Source organism: Leishmania major, chromosome 28, assembly GCF_000002725.2.
Source record: "Leishmania major strain Friedlin complete genome, chromosome 28".
Classification (NCBI taxonomy): Eukaryota; Euglenozoa; class Kinetoplastea; order Trypanosomatida; family Trypanosomatidae; genus Leishmania; species Leishmania major.
Window position 1 is genome coordinate 822,702 of NC_007269.2, and position 14,091 is coordinate 836,792.

The following is a 14,091-nucleotide window of genomic DNA, read 5'->3' on the forward strand; positions in this document are numbered from 1 at the left end:
GTATTTTGGCTAAAATTTGTGTGTGGGGTGGCTGCTTGATGCGTGCTGTTTCATTCAGCGCCTTTTTCCGGGCCTGTTTTTTTTTCTTTTTAAAGGTGGGGTTCATAAAGTCAGTGTTTGATGAGAAAGCAAACAAAAAAATGTTGTGGGGATGCTTGTTTTTTAGAAGAGATAAAATTCGGCTTGCCATAAAGTGGGAAATACGCTTTTTTTGACGGTGTTTGTGACACTACTTCTGCGTGGAGTTCTCACCGCTGGTAAAAGGTAAGCGCCTTATTTTGTTCGAAGAAAAGTTTGCAATACTCATCAAACTTTGCTGGGGAATGAAGGTCAGGGTAATATTTCTGGAAGGAAAAATGCAAGGATTCTGTTGAAGGGGGGGGGGGTTGCCGTTGGTGGGCTTGTGGCGGTGGTCTGGGGCTCGTCTTGGGGAGGGGCCGCCAGTTTTCGGACGCACGCTGGGCTCCAAACTTATGACGGGAGATTGGGTTTTTAGCGGGAGCAAAACTGTTTGATATAACATTTGTCTCGGGAGGCATTTACATTATAGGTTACGGAAAAATTCTCATTGGGGTGTCTATAAAGCTAATTTTGGTCTGGGGGTCGCTAAGTGGTGCCGAATAAGGCAAATTCAAATACCTAAATTGTGTGTGCGCGGGGGGGGTCAAACGACAGCATGTGTGCCAGGAGGCTTTGTGCCGGCCCCCCCCCCGTTTGACGGAAGGCACCCTCAACTACTTAATATAGTTTTCCTTCAACTCGGGCTTCTTTTGTGGGAAAGAAAAGGGCGTGGCAAAGGGGTGGGGGATGGGGCTGCTCTCGCCGGCCACATTGGCGCCCACGGGAAAGCCAGTGAGAAAAAAATGACGGGCTGCCGCTGTCTTTGGGGCTGTGCAGGGCGAAAAGGTCCCTTTTTGCTTTGGTGGTCTTTTCCGGGGGTCGCGGCTGCTTTCTGGTATCCGCCCGGGTTTGTTTCCCGTGTTGGGGCTTTGGGCCGCTTTTAAAAGCCCCTTCCGGCCCCCTAAGCCCCGGGAAAGGGGGGCGGGGGCGAAGGAAAGCGCCCCCAGAGACGCGCGCACGCCCGAACCAGCGGCCGCCGAAGGGAGGCGGCGCCATACCAACGAGGGGTTTGCAAAGCCGGGGGGCAGTTTTGGCTTGTAAGGGGGGAAGGGTCAAAGAGCATTGTCGGAGGAAGGAAGTTGGTAGCAAAGTTTTCTTAGTGGCTTCGCTAGAAGTACCAAGCGACGGGGTGCATAGGATGTGCATCGAGATTTTTGGGTTTTGGGCATGCGTGTGGAGTACCGGGGGGGGGATGAGGAGATGCTGAGGGAGGATTTTCAGTACTTTGGTGGACTGAGTTGAAGGAGTAGTTTTTCGCAGCAAATCCTCGGTGGAGTGTCAGAAGGCGGAGGAAGAGAAGGCAGACGGTGCAGCATGAGTTCAAAGCGCCGTGTTTGTCAGGTGCGGTAAAGCAAGAACCGGCTGGCTCTTTCAGACTGGGAGGAATCATGGGCAAGCGGTTTAGGTGATTGAGTGCGGCGATGCACGTGCACGTGCGTCGAGGATTCGGTCACTATCTCGGCAAACGAGCAAGAATCACTGGAATGCCTCATCATGCACGCGCTTCAGTTGCAGAGCACCCCAAGGATGCGCACTCCTCGAAGCCCACGATGTGCGTCAATCCAATACACTTGGGGACGCGCTAACTAGCACCAGCTAAGATTTTGGCTTGGATCGGCGTTTGTTCCGCTGATTTCGTCTGTACAAAAAAAAAAATATCGCATGGTTCAGTCATTGGAAGAAGGAAGTGGTTGGTAATGAGTACGAGCGTCTTTAAACTTTACAGCTTATTCTTCCCGATATGTTTCCTCGAGTCTGAGTAAACTAATGTACATATATATATATATATATATACACGTATACATGTATGTGTATATAAGGAGCACCACTTCATACCGCGAAACGGAGAAGTAGGCCCCTGCTCTAGAGCGATTGGTGTGATCATGGCTCTTTTTGCGTGGAAAAAAAATCACGAACCCTTCATTTTCCACCGCTGTGTGCTTTGCTCTCTCTATTTCATTCAATTCGATGCACGCTTTCATTTTCGATGCAGTCTCTGCTCCTTGCGCTTCATGTTTTGGTGCCCTTGATTCCGAGGGAGCCCCGCATACTCGGAGCATCTGTTTACACATTGTTCTGTTGAATATATCCCACCAAGTCTCAGTTTTGGTATATGAGCATGGCTGAGCAAGAGAGTAGGACTTGGAACTCATTTCCGCCTCTTTGGAAAGAGGTTGCAGGCGTCTGCAACACTGCATTTCAAAAGTTCAAAAAGCGTCCGTCCCAAAACCTATGCAAAGACTACAACAAACTCATTAGCCAGATATGTGAAGCACATGGGCTGGTTTACAACTTGACTGCGTACCAGTGCTCAAACTATCCCGCCCTTGTTCGAGGCAGCAACTCTACACCTGTTGTCGGCGAAACAGTGGAAAGCACCCAAGTACTTGTTGTTTACTACCTTCTGCGTGAGTTGCTGAAAAAGCAAGTCAACAGTGTAAAGTCGACGATACAGAAGGATTCCATCTTGTCATACTTGGACGCATATGAAAAGTACACAGCAGGGGGTAATGTTGTGAAGTCGATTTTCACGTACCTTCACTGGTCCTGGCAAAAGAGAGGCCTGCCAGCTGAGCACATTATTCAGCCTACGGAAATTGTTGTCGGTCACTTGTGGATGGATGTCATTTTGACTTCCGAGTTGAAGGAGTCATTTAGAGCGAAGGTGAATGAAATTGTCTGCCGTGTCCGATCAGGGGGCCCGACCAGCGTAGGCGAAATGGAGAGCGTCAAGAGGTTTTCTCTCAATCTTGGATGCTCTACTGACGTCCGGCTGACCCTGTATTCCTCCATGGTCGAAGAAACGTATCTGAAAAGTCTTGCTTCCTTCTACTGCGCTAAAAGGCCGGGCTTCAAAGCGCTTGGTGTTGTTGAGTACATCAATCAATGCGTCAAGGCCGTGAAAAAGGAGGACGTATTAGCACGGTGCTTCCTGATCCGATCGTCGTACGAGCAAGTGAGCGAATCTGTTTTGCGAATTCTCATTCACGAGGAGAAAAACTATCTTTTGCCTTTCTGCAAAAAGTGCATTGATCCATCTGATGGTAACGATCCGTTGTCCAGCAAGAAATCATTGTCGGCTCTCTACGACCTACTCGGCGGTGGCGCAGAGGAGTCGTGGATGGAGGATTTGCTGACAGAAACGGTTTCGGAGTACGCTGATCGGGAGCTCAAGAAGACAAGTGATTCATCTGAGGCATCGTCCATTTTGCGAATTTTGAAGAAGGCTCAGCAAACATTTGAGATGACGATTTCCGGTATTTTCGGTCACCAACCACGTCTCATTCGGGCTGTTTACGACGGAATTCAGGCCAATTTGGCAGCACTCGAAAGGCCAACTGCTACTGAGGATAATGCAGCGAAAATTGCGAAGCGTCTCGCCAAATACGCAGCTGAAGAAATCAAGAGCATGCCCATTGATGAACTGCGTCGGACGAACAACTGGATCGCCGTCATTTACCGTCTCTGCTCGAGACAGGATGTATATCACCTGTCTTACACTCGTTTTTTGCAAGAGCGCCTCTTGACAAATATTTTTGGCACTGGAAAGCAAAGCGAAATCGCGGTGCGTGAGGAGAGTATGCTGTCGAGTCTTCTCATCAAGGACAAAAACTTTGCTTTTATTTTCAATTGCATGCGCATGCTTAACGACGCCCGCCGAAACGACTCAAAAAGAGCAGAACGAGTGCAGCAGCTGCTGGTGAAGCCATACATATTAACGGCGTTCGCGTGGGGAGAGTCGCGCCGCTCCCCGGATATGGGCCGCACTTCTGTTCCCCTTGAATTGCAGTCTGTCATCACTCACGATATCGACGCCTACTCTGCGCTGCGAAACGGGCGCAAGCTGCTTTTTTCACCGGAGCACTCTGGTGCTCGTGTGAGAATGAGCGTTTCAAACAAAGCCGCATCGTTTTTGCTCCTGGTTTCACTCCTGCAGATGCGCTACCTGCTGGTAATGAACAAAATGAGTGAGTGGTCCGCTGACGAGCTGTGTTCTCAAACCCGCACAAGTCTCGAGGAGTGCAAGCGAGCGTTGACACCTTTTGTACAAACTGGGCTGCTGCAGGAAACAGCACAACATGTGTTCAAACTGGATCCAAACATTTTTGCTTTACAGAGTGGCGAGGAAAAAATGTATGACCTCCGCTACATAGAGCTGGGGTCTCAACAGAGTAATCCGGAGAAGAACACCCTTTTTCTGCGCGGAGAAAAATCTCATGTTTTATCGATTGAAGGCGCTGTGATGCGGCTGCTGAAAGAACTAGGCCCACTCTCACTGGATGTCATAATTGGTAAAGTTTCTGCTTCATTGGGTAAGCTATCGGTGCAGCGAAGGGACATTAAGAAGGTACTTGAGAAACTTGTTGAGCGCGAATACGTGGAGCGTAGCGAGGACAATTGTTTTTCATTTATTCCTTAAGTGCATCGTCAACACCATGGCTTTTACTTTCCTACCTTCTGCACTTTTGTTCTTGTTTTTGACAATTGCTTTCCCCTTTTTCGGTTTTAGCATGGCGATCAGCAGAACAAAGAAAAATGAAAAGTTCGTGGATCTCGGACTATTTCTTGGTCGAGTATGAACAGTTTGCGTGCACCTGGCACCAAATCCCATCACAGGGTAGAACATCCTCGCCAAAGCAAAGCGTGATTTGCAGAAACTCTTTCGCTCGTACGTACTCTAAGACCATGATGGGCGGCACCTCATCGTGGTATCAGGGTCCAGTACCCACTCTCTCTGTGGGGAAGCCAAGCAGCCCCTACTCCTGCCACTGCACAACCACCTCTGGTGGTGACAGGGTCAGGCGCGCATGACGTGGGGAGGTCAGAGCGATGTATCACTGCCGATGTCCGCAGTGTCCGGTCCTGGAGGGCGTGGCTGTGGGGCGACTTGCGGGGCGGGGGTGGGTACGGTTCGAGGCAGAAGCCATGCACCGATGACCGGGTCTGGGCATGGCAGCACCTCGTGTGCCTACGGCTGCCTCGCGCCGCGCGACGGGGCCTGTGACCGGCCGGGCAGAGATGCGCTTAGCTCTTGCTGTGTGGCGGCATGGACACGTCGAAAAAAGCTTTACTTTTCTCCCCTTCTGTGACTCTTTTGTCGTGTGCCACTTGCACCTACACATTCGCATGAAACGGGAGGTAGGGTTGCCCCTGTGTCGTAGATCACCTTTTCTCAACCGCTAACGACATGAGCTGCTGCCGGGAGCTCGAGCACTCTCTGAAGGATCTGTTGATCGATTCAGTTTCCGTGCCTTTTGACTTCCCCAGCTTGTGGAGAGAAGTTGCGAGCAGGTGTGGTAGTATTTTGCAGTGGGAAACGACTTTTCGAGGCAAGGGCGCTGCACAAGACATGTGCAACACCGTGATGGATGCTTACCTCCTCGTTTACCATCTTATTTCACATCCGTGCAGCAATACGCCCTTGGTGAAGGTAAACGGGAAGGAAATTTGGGAGGGCCAACAGATCATGGCTGTGTACTCCCTTCAAGGTGCGATTTTCGAGAAGCACTTGCTTAACAATGTGATGCCTGCTTTCTCTCAGGTTAGCAATGGTTCCACCATTCAGACGTATGTCCGCTCATGGCGTTCTTTTCTGGTAGCCGTCGTCAACATTAAAACCGTCTTTTCGTCGCTCGCCGACAAATGGTCTCTGCTGGGTTTGGAGGACAATCCGTTGGACAGGACGGAAGACATTGCTTTGAGGAAGTGGTCGAGCGTAGTGCTGACACCGAGGATGGTTTCCCAGCTCCGCAAAGAGCTCCGCGCGCTTCTTGCAGATGAGCGTGCCGGCCACGGTGCCCCGGACCTATCCTTTGCCGTGGAGATCAAAGACGAGCTGTCGATGCTTCCCGATTCGAACTACTATCGAAGTGTAGTAGAGGTGGACTATATTCGGGACATGTGCGATTACTGTTGGTCAAAAGTCGGCGGTGTCGTTGAGTCTGATCTCTTCACCTATGCAAAGCTGTGTCTGGGGCTGATTGAGGAGGAGGTGAAGCGCGCAGAAAGGTTCCTCACATCCAAGGACCACGCTGTGGATCGGCTGGTGGAAACATTGGTGGACGATCGCATATCTGCCTTCGAGTGCGGCAGGCTTTCTCAGTGGCTTGGTTCGATTGGTCAACGCGAGACAGACGAGAAACTGCAGACGGTGTTCCACCTTCTGTGGTGGAGCAAGTGTAAGGGCGCACCTCTCATGGAGGGAATGTTCAAAGAGAGCGTAGCACAGCACACATCTTCTGCGCTGACTGGAACAGTACGCGCTGCAGGCGAAGGCACTGACGTGTACGCCGCCGTTATCGAGTGCTTTGCCTCTATTATTCGAAAGTACCGCGATGTCGTTATGACCATTTTCGACTACAACGGCTGCATGCTGGAGGCGATGGACGATGGGCTGCGGTGCGGCTTTACGAGTCTGCGTTCCTTTAACTACAAAAAGCTTGCTGACCGGCTGGCAGCGTTCTCCAATGCAATTCTAGGGAACACAGGATCCACGAAGCTTCGTCTCGAGGATGTGGTGAGCGTGTACTACTTTTTGCCGGACGCCGAAAACGCCGCGAAGGATGTCTTCCTAGTCTCTTACCAGAAGCATCTCGCCAAGCGACTGCTCTTGCACCACTATGACGAGGCGAGAGAGCAGCGTTCGATGGAGCAGTTGGTGCAGATTAAGCAAAGCCCTATACTCTTCTGCTGCCGAAGTATGCTGAAGGCGACCACCACGCAGAGCATCTACGTCGGCGCTTCGAGCGTGAATGGGGTAAAGGTGAATCCCGCTTTGCTCTCGAGAGGAACTTGGCCGAGCCTTCCGCACACCCTAGCGAGTTCCAGTGTATCTGATTCCGTACTGCGTCAGATCGAAGGAGCACAGCGCATCTGCAGCACGCGGCGGCATGGGCAAAGGATCGAGTTTTCGGCTCCCTACTCCTCTGCCGTGATACGGATGTTCCGACCAGCAGGGTCGACTGCGGCGGGAGACTCAGTCCAGTTGAAGGTGTCCTTCTTGCAAATGTGCATCATTGATCACTTCAACGCGAAATCGCAGTGTACCGTGCAAGAGCTATGCGAATCCCTCCAAGTATCGGAGGTGGAGTGCGCCTTCGCCTTGAATCCGTTGGTAAGTGCCACAGTTCTCAAGCTTTCTGGGGCGATGGAGCCGAGCTCCATCGTATCGCTTGGCCCATGCGATAGCTCGATTGGTGACGTGACCAACGTGATGCCGCTGGAGTTTCACAGCTTTGCTCACCGCGCCGTTGTCAAATCTCACGAGCAGCGCACGCTTCAGAGCGCGGCAAAGGCCAATCCTCAAAGGATGGAGAGCCAAGTTGTGCATACGCTGAAGCAAAGCGGCTCGAAGACGGCCGAGGAGCTGATGATATATCTCACCTCTGCGATGCAGCCTCTCATCGTGTCGCGCGGCGAGCTGAAGCGCGTGCTGGAAAAGCTCATTGAGCGCGGTCTTCTTGTCCGAGATGACTCTCAGCGCAAGTTCGTGTACTCGCCGTAGGAGCGGTGGCTTTGGATCATCGGTGGCTACCGGGCCCATGAGTCTCAGTGCTACCCACTTAGCGTTGTCAGCAGTGGAGATGCTCGTGCAGAATGCGAGGTGCTGTGGCGTACAACTTTCCCCCTTTTTCGTGAGAGGGATTAGTGAGGGTTCGATGAACTCCTGCGCTCTTTTGAGTTGGTACCTTTTTTGTTCTACTTTGTCTATTACCGCTATGGCGGGAGCGGGGCACTGCGACTTTGCATTCTCTCCCAATTTGTTTGCTCCCTGCCTGAAGCTACTGTTGCCATCGTTCCCGTTGTTGCGCAGTGCTACCGTGATCGAGTGGCATCGATTGAATTCTTCTTCTCATTATTGCGAGCAGTTTTCTAGCAGTGATTACCAAAGAAAAGGAGATTCTAGTGCCGACAAACAGCACCAATAAAAGCAGAAGGAAAACAGAGGCCGGGCGGTGCTGAGACATTGTGTTGAGCACTTCTGTGCCCCACTGAGGCAATCGTGGCGGTGAGATGCTTTGCCGATGCTTTCCTCTGTCATCGCGACAGAGAATCAAGAGTGTTGTGTGTGTGCTAGCTGAACCGAAACTGTCCTTCTGAGGCAAGCTCCCTCACGCACACGCTCTTTTCAGCTACTACTACTCCCCTCTTCCATTTCTTCCTGCGACACTTTCCGCATCCTCGCCGGATTCCTTTAAATCTTGCTCAGCTCAGTTCTGTCCGTTTTCGCTTCCGTACAAGGCGCCACGTCAGAAATCATCTCTGAATTCTGCTGCGCGCTCCAACGGACAGTGATACACAACATCGACGAGAAGGCTGCGCACGACCTCCTCGGCAAGGGTCAAGTGTTTCTCCTGGATGTGCGAGAGACATCTGAGTACCGGCGCGAGCAACTTGACGGCGCCCATCTTTCTCCCCCCTTGACCTCTCACGTAGAACAGCTTTTGAGCACAGGGAGGGGAGAGGAGTAAGAACGCTACTCTCTGTGTTTACTGTTCCTTTGGAGCTGCTTCTCGTTCGGAAGCAGTAAAGCTGTAGAGTTTCTCAAGAGGTCAAGTGCCACATGGGGCGATGTTGCCGTGCACAACGTCGTCGGTGGCATGTCCGCGTGATGCATGATGAGCTGTCCCGTTCTCGAAGATAAGAAATCCTCCCTCTCCATCGTTGGCAAGCTCATCTGAATGCCAACGCGTTGATCCTATCCGGGCCGCTGCTCTCACATTTCTACGACCCCAGCTTCATTGTTGTCCTATTCTGCGTTAGCTGCAGCCTATTTCTCTCTGGCGCTACCGACTTTTGCGGGATAGCGTTGCTGCTTCAGAAGCTTCCGTACAGCCACTGAGGGAATACAGCAAGGAAAGGCACCACGAATCTGTCGATCATCTTGCTCTCTGCTCTCCAGATAAAGCACGAACCACACAATCGTTCTCTGGGTTGTGGAGTCGAAACTGACTCTTGCGCATACCTAACGTCTTCACATTCTTTTATTGTTGCTCTGTCAACTTGTTGAGCGCTCGACTTATTGTTCCCAAGTGAAAGTCAAAACTGGAAGACCCGGTGGAATAACGAGGAGCACTTGTCTCCCTTAGTGGCATACACACTACCTCGTGTGTACACGCCATCGCAGACTCGCTTACCGGTGGCCATCGCTCACAGGTGCGTGTTCCCTCTTTCCCACGCGACCGTAGGCCTGTGCGCGACACCCTCTTCTGTGTCAGCATTTACTTGCTAGAACACAACGCCTCTTCCTTTGCTTTCCCCTTCTTTTCGTCTTCCACTTTCTGCACTCAAACTTTGCTCACTACCTGCCTGGGGAGCTCATCCTTTTTCAGTGCGGTGTGTTGCATCCACACACTATACCACGGCGCGTCGTCGTTCCTTCACGTGGGTGCGCAAGGCAAGTAGCATTACGCAGCCCACAATCTCGCTGTGCTCTAGCGAAACAGCATCACAGAAGAATCACTAAAGCCTCTGCTCTTTTCAAAAGGTAACTGCGTTGTATTTGTTCTTAGGTCCCTTCTCTCGTCTCTGATGATGGCGGCCACCTCACCGCAGTATCAGAGTGCAATACCCATACTGTGGGGAAGCCGATAACCGGGAGCCTGGCCTCGGGTACAGTTGTGGCCTCTTGGTGCTGACGGACAATTTTGGGCTGGCGCCGTGCGGAAGAGACATGCGATCATGACCACGTTTGCACCAGCTCACTACGCATCGTACCGGCGATTCAACGAATCTACCCCTTCACCTACTGTTTTTCTGCTTGTGCTGCGTTGCAGTGATGCTGAGTGTGACCATGGACCTAGCCTAAGCTCCATGCAGTGGCGTTGCAATGGGCAGAACGACGCCCAGCGGTGGTGGGCCCGGTTCCCCGACATAGCCAACGTGTGGCAGAGGCAGGAGAACTGCGGTTGTGTATCTATTTGCTGACCTGTTCATTCGACCATGAAAACGCTCGAAGAAATACGTGGCTATGCCGCCACACAGCAAGAGCTAAGCGCATCTCTGCCCGGCCGGTCACAGGCCCCGTCGCGCGGCGCGAGGCAGCCGTAGGCACACGAGGTGCTGCCATGCCCAGACCCGGTCATCGGTGCATGGCTTCTGCCTCGAACCGTACCCACCCCCGCCCCGCAGGTCGCCCCACAGCCACGCCCTCCAGGACCGGACACTGCGGACATCGGCAGTGATACATCGCTCTGACCTCCCTACGTCATGCGCGCCTGACCCTGTCACCACCAGAGGTGGTTGTGCAGTGGCAGGAGTAGGGGCTGCTTGGCTTCCCCACAGAGAGAGTGGGTACTGGACCCTGATACCACGATGAGGTGTCCCCCGTTATCAGGGACAATGAACTTTAGGTGAGGAACGCAATCAAGCACAGCGCAGCAAAGCTGCTGTTTAGGATCTAGCTGTGCGAGGTAAAGAGAGGCGCGCAGACTTCACAACATGCTCAGCTGTTTCGAGGGGGAAGAAATCGCGCAGCTTGTTTTGCTATTGCGTCTCTGATGTGGGGCGAGCTCCTGCACTTACCTCAGTGTCGAAAGCTCAGTTGTTAGAGCAGATCATAGCGCGAGGCTGCAATCAGCACTATCGAGACAACAACAACGAAAAGTTTTACAGAGAGAACCAATATCGCGCATTTCCAACTCGGTAGTGATGAGTCAAGTGGAGGTCGGATGGGGCACGAGGGACTGTCACTGTGCTTGCTCGTCTCCAGTTGTCAGATGCCGAGTTCTTCGAGGGGGCTCTTCACGATCGATTACTCATTCGCAGTGTAGCAGCTGCCACGTGCAGCAAGTCTGGCAGGCGTTCTCAATCACCCGACTTCCACACGGAAAAAAAAACGTTGCATTTGTTATGGTTGGCGTCTATCCAAACCTCATCAGATACCTCCGACCTTCTCTTTTATGAATTGCTCTCTCTGGTGAACACTCTCTCTTCTCACTTATGCACACACGTCAGCGCACCGACCTTGTTGGCGTTCGTAATACCTCTCCCTTCTTGAGCAGGCGCTCTCTCTCCCTCGTCGGCAGGTCGCTTCTTCCACAATCTGCCTACTGTAACACCTGTTGATCTCGCACGCACAATACTACTCTCGAAACCGTGCCACAACACTCGTTGAGAGGTCTGGCAAGCAGGAGCAAACAGAAGTGCCTTTTCTTCGACCTCTTCGAACGAAAAATGACGCAAGTACCCGGCGCGACGGTGAAGCTATCCGAGATGCCTAAGGAGATGGAGAACTTTGCCATTTTCTGTGCACAGGAGGGGCTCGCGAAACTGCGAACTGCGCAGGAGCTAGCCAGCTTTATTCGAAAGGAGTTCGAAAAGAAATATGGCCCGACGTGGAACTGCTTTGTTGGCCGGAACTTTGGTAGCTTTGTCACGCACGAAGAGGGTAACTATGTGTACTTCTACGTTGGTCAAACCGGTGTTCTGCTTTTCAAGTCGTCTTAGTGATTTCTGGCGAATGACGTAGTGCACACACACACACACACACACACGTGCGGAGTGTGTTGCCAATGCCAGCGATGCCCGCGAAGTGAAGCTGCTCTGCGTGACACGTCGGCGACCGCAAGCTATGTGCGGCCTTTTTGCAGCTCGTTCATGGCCGTAGGTGGTACTGCTTTGGCAAATTTTCTATCCCTTGCATAAAAGGGCATGAATGATGTAAATCAGTGTGTCGTGGTGTCTGTGTCTTTCTGCGTGGATTACACGTGCGCCACGCGCGGACAGTCAACGCCCCACACGAAAAAGAACAAAGGAGGTGAGTAAATTGAAAATAGTGCTCATGTGTTGCACTAGAAAACCTGCCTTGCTATGCGTGTGGTGTCTCCTGTGTTGTGTGTGCTTGGGGGCACAGCGACCAGCTGACTTCAAAAGAAGAGGCCTACTTTGAACCCGCTGAGATGCTTTCTTTTGGCGCAAGGCACTCCGCGTGTGCCATCAGGGGTTGCTCATAAAGGGAATGTGATGGGCGGAGAGTGTGCCGTCATGTTTTTTTTCCTTTCTTGTGCGGTGACACATGCTCGTCTATTTCTTTTCGCTTCCACTGACTCCTCCACCCCTTCTCCCCTGTCGACGAAAAGGTACAAAAAATGCAGAAAGCAAGGGCTGACAGGGACAGCTGGAGTAGGTGTATCCATGCCCCGCGGATCCGCTTGTAAGCAGAGTATGTGCGGCGAGTGGCTCACCCCGCTTGGCAGCTTCGCTACGCACGAGTACTACCGCTCTGTTCAAGAGGAAGTTATCGCGTGGTGGCGGCAACACCAGCGCCAAGACCTCCCATGGCGGCAAACGCTCCCTCGTGGCAGCGGTGACTTAAGCGGAGCGGTCGACGGGGAGAAGCACCGTACAAGTGCTACCACGGCACGCTATGATCCATACCAGGTATGGGTGTCCGAAGTAATGTCGCAGCAAACACGTATGGAGACTGTCATACCGTACTACGTCGCGTGGATGAAGAGGTTTCCGTCGATTGAGGCGCTCGCAGCGTCAACGGAGGACGAGGTGAAATCTGTGTGGGCAGGCATGGGGTACTATCGTCGCGCTATGTACCTGCGCAAAGGGGCGAAGTACCTCCTCGAGCGGTCCAAGGAAAAGGAGGGAACCGCGGCGGTTTGTATGCCGTCCTCCCAAGAGGAACTCTTGAAAGTCCCTGGGATAGGCCCATACACATCGGCTGCCATCACCTCCATGTGCTTCGGCAAACCCGTGTGCTCTGTGGACGGTAATGTGATACGCGTCCTGAGTCGTCTCCGCGGCGCGCGAGATTTTGATCCCAAAGTTCCGGCGAATGTCAAAGAGGCGGCGGCGTGGGGGCAGCGGCTCATGGGCAACTCACCCACCACCTCCGCCGTGGTTTGCCAAGACCCGAGCGCTTTGAATCAAGGACTGATGGAGCTGGGTGCGTCGGTGTGTCGCCCGAGTGGAGCGCCGCTCTGCACCTCATGTCCCTTACAGAGGTTTTGCCGCGCCAGCGCGCTGCTAAGGGGTGGCGACATTGAGGCGATTGAGGGTGTCATCCCGGTTCGTGCAGCGAAAATGGCGAAGCGGAGCGCACGCAAGCTTTGTGTTGTGCACGAGATGTCGGCGAGTCGAATCGGTGACGCCAGGCGTTTTGTAGTCGTTCGCCGTCCAGCTAACGGGCTGCTGGGTGGCATGCTCGAGTTCCCTACCGTGAACGCATCCGCAGCAGATGACGAGGAGGCCGTCGTGCCTTTGCTGAAGCACCCACTGAGCATGCTGGCATGGAAAGCGAGGGCGAGGCCGACATTTGCCAGGTTGTGTGGAAACGTTCGACACATATTCAGTCACATTGTCATGGATGTGGGGGTCGCTCACGTGCAATGGCCCGCTGACGCCGATGGAGCTGCCCTGCTCAAGAGGGTCGCAGAGGTGGTGGATGACCACTGCGCGGGCGACTGCTGCAACGAGCTCCCTACAGCTGCACGCATCTTCCTAATGTCGGAAGCGGACCTGAGGGAGAACGCGCCGAGTCGCCTGATGCTGAAAGTGCTCCAGAAGGTATCTTCTGTGGAGGTCAAGCAAGTGCGCACCAGTAGAACTGGGAAGCGAGCTATCCAGGAGAGTTCTGACTCCTTGTCCCCGCACAAGAAGGTGGCGAGGGGAGAGCAGGCGCGCTCTTAAACACGTCCTCGAAGACCGTCCGCTCGGTTGGACGCATACACCAGCGTTTGAAAGAAGCATCGACACATGGCTTCTTTTTCTTACAGCTCCCTTTTCCCTTCACTCCGTATCCAATTCGGATTATCGCCCGTGGGGAACATCGGTAGCGGTGAGGTCCACGTGACAGCGGCGCGCAAGGATGAGGTCACCGAGGGTTTCCTCTTCACGGTCCCTTCATGATCAGCGCTGAATTCGTGCGCGGGGGGCGCACTCCCCGACCATGAAGGTGCCAGTCGATGCTATCCTGGCACTGTGAATCGCTGATGGGGATTATTTCGTACCCGAGATGCA

General features: G+C 53.0%; 4 protein-coding genes across 4 annotated transcripts; all 4 read left to right on the forward strand.

Annotated features, from left to right (window-relative positions):
• Positions 1-2,239: 2,239 nt before the first annotated feature.
• On the forward strand, positions 2,240-4,540 carry LMJF_28_2110 (conserved hypothetical protein; the record flags this gene model as incomplete). Its single annotated transcript, XM_001684442.1, has 1 exon — positions 2,240-4,540. The coding sequence occupies one exon, from the start codon at positions 2,240-2,242 to the stop codon at positions 4,538-4,540; it is 2,301 nt and encodes a 766-aa protein (XP_001684494.1).
• Positions 4,541-5,470: 930 nt separating this feature from the next.
• On the forward strand, positions 5,471-7,624 carry LMJF_28_2120 (putative cullin 2; the record flags this gene model as incomplete). Its single annotated transcript, XM_001684443.1, has 1 exon — positions 5,471-7,624. The coding sequence occupies one exon, from the start codon at positions 5,471-5,473 to the stop codon at positions 7,622-7,624; it is 2,154 nt and encodes a 717-aa protein (XP_001684495.1).
• A 3,671-nt stretch (positions 7,625-11,295) lies between these two features.
• Positions 11,296-11,568, forward strand: LMJF_28_2130 (putative Dynein light chain LC6, flagellar outer arm; the record flags this gene model as incomplete). The annotated part of the gene is made up of 1 exon (XM_001684444.1): positions 11,296-11,568. The coding sequence occupies one exon, from the start codon at positions 11,296-11,298 to the stop codon at positions 11,566-11,568; it is 273 nt and encodes a 90-aa protein (XP_001684496.1).
• A 687-nt stretch (positions 11,569-12,255) lies between these two features.
• Positions 12,256-13,761, forward strand: LMJF_28_2140 (putative A/G-specific adenine glycosylase; the record flags this gene model as incomplete). The annotated part of the gene is made up of 1 exon (XM_001684445.1): positions 12,256-13,761. One exon carries the CDS (start codon positions 12,256-12,258, stop codon positions 13,759-13,761), a length of 1,506 nt encoding a protein of 501 aa, XP_001684497.1.
• Positions 13,762-14,091: the final 330 nt, after the last annotated feature.